This window comes from Elephantulus edwardii, unplaced genomic scaffold, assembly GCF_000299155.1.
Source record: "Elephantulus edwardii isolate Elephantulus edwardi_28Jun2011 unplaced genomic scaffold, EleEdw1.0 scaffold00465, whole genome shotgun sequence".
Lineage (NCBI taxonomy): Eukaryota > Metazoa > Chordata > Mammalia > Macroscelidea > Macroscelididae > Elephantulus > Elephantulus edwardii.
In genome coordinates, this window is record NW_006400215.1 from 609,414 (window position 1) to 617,356 (window position 7,943).

Genomic DNA, 7,943 nt, shown 5'->3' on the forward strand with positions numbered 1-7,943 from the left:
TAGAGAGGGACATCATGCTGGGTAGAGTAGAGGGACAGCGCAGGAGGGGAAGACCCTCTATGAGGTGGATTGATTCAGTGACTGGGGTACTCAGGATGGGTGTGTCAGAGGCAATGAGATTGGCACAGGATAGAGCACGGTTTAGGGCTGTTGTACATAGGGTCCCTATGAGTCCCAAATGACTCGACGGCACATAATAACAAAAACAACAATGCTCAAGTTGACTACAACTCATGGGGATCTTAGAAACAACACATGGGAACCTTGTCTTATGCAACATCATCATGATCTTTGCCATGCACAAGCCTGTTGTTATAGTCCCTTTGTCAATCCACTGTCTATCTTGTTGAGGATCTTTTTCTCTACCTTTCCCAGCATGATGTATTTTTCCAAGGACTGGCCCTCTTGATTGTTGTTGTCAGGTGCTGTTGAGTCTAGCACAACTCATAGTGACACGATGAACAAAAGATCTGAACCCTGTTCTATCATGCATTATCCTCACACTTCCTGACACCAAGAGCCCTTTACAGGAGTCACCTTACCAATCCTCTTGGTTGAGGATCTTTCTCTCCTTCGCTGACTCTCCACCGTTCCCAACATCATGTCCTTCTCCAAGGAATAGCACCTCCTCGCAACATGTCCAGTGTATGTGAGGTGAAGCGTGATATTCCTTTTTTTTTTTTTTTGTACTGTAAAATCAGATCCAACTGGCACAGGAGATTTCCCCTCCCCGCCTTCTCCAGAGCATCTGGTGGATTTGAACTGCGTGCCTTTGAGATTGTGTTGCAGCTTCTTGCCACTAGACCAACAGAGCTTCATTATTCTTGCCTCCAAAGAGCACTCCCACTGCACCCTCCCTAAGACATACCTGTTTGTTCTCTTGGCCATCCACGGGATGGATGTTCAGGGCTCTTCAACACCACAGCTCAAGGGTGTCCATTCTTTTTCTGTCATCCTTATTAATTGTTCCAGCTCTTGGTGCATAGCTTGTAATCAGAAAGACTATAGCTTGAATCAGATGCATCTTAGTCCTCAAACTGACATCACTATGCCTCAATAACTTGGGAAAGTTCTTAAGTGCAGATTTCCCCAGTGCAATGAGTCTCCTTATTTCCTGACTGCTCATACCAAGGGTGTTAATTGTGGATCGAAGCAAGATGAAGCTGTTGACAGTCTTAATCTCTCCAGCATAACACTGCCTATCAGTCCAATGGCCCCAAAGAATCTTCATTTTCCTGACATTGAGATGCAATCTATAATGAAGACTATTCCTTGATCCTCTGCAATAAGTGGTTTAAGCGCTTATATAAACAAGTTTGTATCATCTGCATAAGGCACGGTATTAATGATTGTAGGGTCATACTGGAATGTTGTTAAGTGCCGTCAAGTCGCAGGTGACTCATAGGGACCCTATGAAGGAGAGTCCTCGACACTTGGGTGTCTTTCATCCTCTCTCCAGGTTCATAGGGTTTCCGGAGGCGAGCTATTACACAGGGTCAATAGTGGTTATGGTACCAGTGGCTATGGAATACATGCAGAAGGACTTGGCTACAATGCCTGAAAGCAGGCAAACAATACCAAGAACGGATGGGACTGCAAGCAGTCTCATACTCCCTGGAGCATGTACCAACATAAAAGAGATCTGAAAGTTCTCTGTCAAACAAAGGCTATTTTCTAAAGTTCTTGATAAGGTTGTTAAGAGTGCAGGAAGACCCTGTTCATGAGTACAAAGATGTTTTCTTGAAAACTGTTCATGCCTATCTATGCTTTGTTCCATATTACCTATGCTTTTTCCCCCATGTTTAAACATTTACCCACCCATGAGATCATGCTTTACTGTAAGCTTTGATTTTCTGATAATAAAGGCATGGGCTTCACACTCTTTTAGTGTCATTTACCTGAGAGAGCAATGACCCCTGTGAAAACCCACATTTCTTCTCGCTGGTCTTCTCTCGACTCCGTGAACACACAAACAACAGATGATCTCCTCCAATCCTGGCTCTTCAGCTTCTTAGATAATTTGATCAAGCATACAGCTTGAATAGGTTTGGAGAGAGAATAAAACCCTTACACACTCCCTTCCCAATTCCAAACCATGCTCCCCTGCTGCGTTCCCTTAACAGCCTCCTGATCCAGGTATAGGTTCTGCATGAGAACAATTAAGTGCTCTGGGACTCCTAGTCTTCTCAGTGTCGGCCACAACTTGTCATGCTCCACACAGTCAAACACCTTTGCATAGTCCATAAAGCACAAATAGACATTCTTGTAGTATTCCTTACTTTGAGTGAGGATCCATCTGACATTAACAGTGATATCCCTGGAGCCATAGCCTTTTCTAAATCCTGCTTGAGCTTCTGGCAATTCCTTATCTATGTACTCTTCCAGTTTTTTAATGATCTACCACAGAATTTTGCTTGCAAGTGATATCAATAATAATTTTCACATGCAGTTGGATCACCTTTCTTGGGAATGGCAACATGTTCCAATCCATTGGCCAGGAAGCTATCCTCCAACTTTCCTGGCATAGTCCTTTGAGTGCATCCAGGGCTGCATCCAAGGCCCTCTGGATAGCATGCCTAGAATGAATGAGACGAGATTTCATCACCCTTGCCTTTCAGGAGTACCTGGTTGCACTTCCTCTAAGAGAGAGATGTTTGTTCTTTTGGCAGAGATATTCAGTACTCTTCAACAACACAACTCAATGCCATCAATTCTTTGGTCTTCCATATTCATTTCCCATCTTTCAGATGCATTAGTTGTTGTTGTTGTTTACCATTGAGTTGGAGCTGACCCCTCCAGCAGGTTTTCAGAGGCAGTATTAACACAGGAGGAGATTGCTCATCTTCCTTCCACAGAGCAGCTGCATGATTTGAACTGTGTGCCTTCAGGATTGCAGTGCAGGTTCTTACCGCTAGGCCACCAGTTGAAAATATGTGCCTTAGATAAGGTACACCTTACCCTTTAAACTGACAACCTTGCTTTTAGCACTTGATGGAGGTCTTTAACAACGTATTTCTGTCTCACATACTTTGGGCACATGGCTGTGAGGAACCTGTCCTTAGAGAAGGACATCATGCTTGGAAGGGTGGAGGGACAGCACAGGAAAAGAAGACCCCAGATGAGATGGATTGATACAGTAACTAGAACAATAGAGGTAGGTGTGTTGGAGTCAGGGAAACCAGCTCAGGAGCTGCTGTACATAGGGCCGCTATGAATTGCAGGTTACTCGGCAGCACATAAAAATAACAAAAACAACATGAGCATGGGGAAGAGCTTATGTTTATTCAACAGTGTTGGACGGGGAAGAAGTTGTTGTAAGGTACTGTCTAGTCAACTATGACTAATAACAACTATATGAACAACCAATAGGAACCCTGCCTTACCTGCACCATCCTCACAATCTCTGAAAGGCTTTAGCCCATTATTACAATTACTGTGTCAATCCATCTTCTTTTCTCCCACCCTTCACCTCTCTAAGCATGTCTCCTTGCAAGGACTGACTCCTCCTTACAACATGCTCCAAGTATGTCAAATGAAGTTAAACCATCCCTGTTTCTGAGGAGAACCCTGGTTGCATTTCCTCCAAGATAGATTTGTTTGTTCTTTCGTCAGTCCATTCAATACTCTTCCAACAGTACAATTCAAAAGCATCAATTCACTGTCATCCTTACTTTCCTACTTTCAGAAGTATAGCAATGAAAATATCATAGCTTGGATCAGGCACAACTTAGTCTGTGGAGTTATATTGTTGTATATTGTTGAGTTGGAATGGACTCATACCAACCCATCAGCAGGCTTTCAGACACACTAAATCGCAAGGGATGAGATTGTCCATTTTTCTCCCATGGCTTCAATTTTCCCCCTTTGGTGGATTCAAATTGCATGTGTTTGAGTTGGCAGCACACCACCTTACAAACTAAGCCACTGAAGCTCCCCAGTGTGGAGTAGTTGTTGGTAGGTGTCATTATACAAAGTATGACTCATAGTGACCCTAAAACAACAGTTGTAAACCCTTTCCTATCCTGTGTCATCTCACAATCTCTAACATACTTAAACCATCACAGCAGTCACTGTGTCAGGCCGTCTGGTTGAGCATCTCCCTCTCTGGCTGACCCTCTACCTTTCCAAGCATGATGTCCCTCTCCAAGGAATTTTTGTTAGATATGGTTCAAAATTAGGAAAAGTGTACACCAAGGATGTGTCCATACCTTTTCAATCTATAGGTAGAACAGATTATCAAGGAGCCTGGGCTCTATGAGAAGAAATGTGGCATCAGAATTAGAGGAAGATTAATCGAAAATCTGTGTTATGCAGATGATACAACCCTGCTTGCTGAAACTGAGGAGAACCTGAAATGCTTGCTGCAGAAGGTCAAGGACTGCATCCTTCAATATGGATTGAGTGAGGCTCAATATCAAGAAGATGAAGACTCTCACCACTGGACTAGTTGGCAGCATAATGATGGATGGTGAAGAGACTGAGACTGTAAACAGCTTTAGTTTGCTTGGCTCCACAATCAACACTCTTAGCACCAGCAGCCAGGAAACTAAGAGACATTATTGTGTTGGGAAAGTCTGCTGCCAGAGACCTCTCCAAAGTACTGAAGAGCAGTGATGTCAGTCTAGAGACTAAGGTGCACTTGATACAGGCCACAGTCTTTGCAATCACTTGCTAAGGAGAATTGAGGCCTTTGAGTTGTGGTATTGGAGAAGAGTATTGAATATACCATGGACTGCTAAGAGAACAAACAGGTTCATCCTAGAGAGGGTTAAACCAGACTGCTCCTAGGAAGCAAGGACATGTTGCAGGGCGGGATCAGTCCTCAGAGAGGGACGTCATGCTTGGGACAGTGGAGGGACTGTGCCGGACAGGACGACCCTGGATGAGTTGGATTGATTCAGTGACTAGGGCAATGGGGGTAGGTTTGTCAGAGAGAGAGGCAAATTCCTTAAACTTGACAATTTCCTTAGTTAGCTTAGCCACACTATTCATGTCAGGAATTTAGATAATTTTTTGTTATTCTCTTCAGCTGGATCCAACTGAAGCTGACCCTCCAGTGGGTTTTCAGAGGCAATAAATCACACACAAGGGAACATGCCCATCCTTCTCATGTGTAACAGCTTAAATTAGAACCAGGTGCTTTTGATTTGGCAGCACAACTCCTTACCACTAAGCCACCAGAGGTTCCTTCTTGGGAGTTTTAGAGGCTGTAAATCCCATGAAAGAAGATTACCCATCTTTCTCCTGAGGAGCTGCTGCTGGTTTCAGTCTGGCTGCATTTAGGTTAGCAGTGCATCTTCCTCCAGTGTAGGTCACCAAAGTTACTGCACAAAGCTAATCAGGACCTTTGGTGGCTTAGAAGCAGCAGTCAGGAAATCAAATGACCTATTGCACCAGATCAATTTGCTATCAAAAACCTCGTTAAAGTACTAAAGAGCAAGGGTGTGACTTTATAGACTAAGGTGTGCCTGATCCAAGCCTTGGTTATTTTTCATAAACATGTGAAAGTCAGACAATAAATAAGGAATGCTGGAGAAAAGTTGTTGATGTCTTGTGGTGCTGGTGACAAACTCAAACTCATTGCCATTGAGTTGGAACCAAATTGTCCCTGACCCTTAAGCCAGTTTCTGAGGCTACAGGAGGTACAGAAGAGTGCCCCTCTTCCTCATGTGGAGCTGCTGGAAGATTAGAGCAGCCAGAGAGGTGGAACCTTTAGATTAGCAGTGCAACTCCCTACCAACTATGCCCCCTGAGCTCCCTAGTATGGTGAAGAGTATTGAAGATACCATGGATTACCAAAAGGACAAATCTATCTTTCATCCAGATTGCTCCTTAAAAAGCAAAGTAGGCGTGCTGTCAGAAAGGGCCAACCCTTTGAAAAAGGCATGCTGGGAAAGATGAGAAGTCAGCAAAAAAGAGCATCCTTAATAACAGAGATTGACACGGTGACTACAACAATGGGCTCACACATGGAGGAAATGGTGAAGATGGCACAGGATCAGGCAAGATTTTGTTCTGTTGCACATAGGGTGACTATGAGTCAGTGTCACCCAACATGTGCAGATCTATTTTAATATGTCTCTTAGGGAGCTCTGGTGTCCTAACGGCAAGAAGCCACACTGAAAGCCTGAAGACATGTGATTCGAAACCACCAGCTGCTCCTCAGGAGATTAACTGCCTCTGAAAACCCACTAGAGGTCAGTTTTGACTCGAGGGCAAACAAGTGACATTTGCCACTGCTAGGACAAGTACATGATGTATTTTCATTGGTAACAATTACTTCTATGCAACTGTTGCCATCTTCCATGCTGCCACAAGATTTGCAACTATTTTCTATGACATCTGTTTCCTCAGGTGGTTCTTGGCTTCAATTGGAAACCTTTCGTCTGGTGCTGAACTTGGGCAGGAAGACACCTGAACTGGGACACGAAACTTTCAACCTAACAATTCTACATCTGGAATTTTATCCTCTATATGTAGTCTTAGGGAGCTCTGGTTGGCCTAGTGGCAAAAAGCTGTGCTGCAATCCCAAAGGCATGTGTTTTGTTTTTTGTTTTTTTTTTTTTTTTGATTTAAAACATTGCTTTTAGTATGATGCCGACACCAGCTGTGCAGAAAGGGCTCTGGAGAGATGTTCATAGCAGCACACACCTGCGGCTCTTCTTCGGTTCTGGAGGCTCCAGGGCAGCCAATATTGCTTCGTCAAATACATTCTTTAGGCCTTTCTGTGTAAGAGCAGAACACTCCACATATTTAACAGCCTTCAGGTCACGAGCCAGCTTTTCAGCAGTCTCCGGGGTGATGGGCTTCTGTTTATTCTTGGCAAGTTTCTCAATAGTAGAAGGATCATCTCTGAGATCAATCTGGGTCCCAACAAGCAAGAAAGGAGTCTTTGGACAGTGGTGAGTTATCTCAGGTACCCACTTTTCTTTCACATTTTCAAATGAGGATGGAGAAACCACTGAAAAACAGACTAGAAATACATCTGTTTGAGGATAACTCAGCGGTCGTAATCTGTCATAATCCTCTTGCCCTGCAGTATCAAAGAGTCCAAGAGTATATGGTTCTCCACCAATCATAACTGTGACTGCATAGTTGTCAAAAACAGTTGGGACATACTCAGATGGAAATTTATTTGTTGTATATGATATCAGGAGACATGTTTTACCAACAGCGCCATCACCCACAACAACACACTTAATTGTCTGCATTGCTGCTAGTTTTGTATCCACTTTAAGTATTTCAAATTTGATGCTGACCTCAGCTTCTCCGCCGGGGCGTTGGCAGCACTGCGCGGGGTCTCAGGCATGTGTTTTTGAGGTGTGTTTTGCTTTGCTTTTAATTTATAATAGTTTACAAAATTCGAATACATTGTTTTTCAGACCAGATTCTTCCAATTTCCCTCACACCGTCACCCATCAAATTGTACAACCCCATAATTAATCTCCCTCACCCCCGCATATCCTCATTACTCTGTTTCCACATTCCCCTCCCCTGCCTTGGATCTTCATACTCATTCTACAATAATGGTTTTATACAATATTTGATTTTGTGGGGCTGAGTTAGTTCACTCAGCATAATGCCCTTCAGTGCCTCCCAAGTTAGGTAATAATTTACAAAATCATTACTACTGCATGCTGCCTAGCATTCCATTGTATAAATGTATCATAATTTCTCAGTCCATTTAATTGTAGTTGGACATCTGCGCTATTTGCATGTTCTTGAGATGTTGACACTGCTATGAACTTTGGTGTACAACTCTCCATTTGTGCCTCAGTTCTCATTTTCTCAGGGTATATTCTAAGCAGAGGAATAGCTGGGTCATATGGAATTTCTATGTTCAGCTTTTTGAGGAAACATCAAACTGCCTTCCATTCATCAACTTTATTCTCTTGAGATTGTACATTTCTGTCTGTATTTGGCAGTCTCTTTATACTGCAGAC

General features: G+C 43.3%; 1 protein-coding gene across 1 annotated transcript; it reads right to left on the bottom strand.

Annotated features, from left to right (window-relative positions):
* Window positions 1–6,554: 6,554 nt before the first annotated feature.
* LOC102868527 (cell division control protein 42 homolog) lies at window positions 6,555–7,297 on the bottom strand. The gene has a single exon (XM_006902882.1). The coding sequence runs from the start codon at window positions 7,209–7,211 to the stop codon at window positions 6,636–6,638; it is 576 nt and encodes a 191-aa protein (XP_006902944.1). The 5' UTR covers window positions 7,212–7,297; the 3' UTR covers window positions 6,555–6,635.
* Window positions 7,298–7,943: the final 646 nt, after the last annotated feature.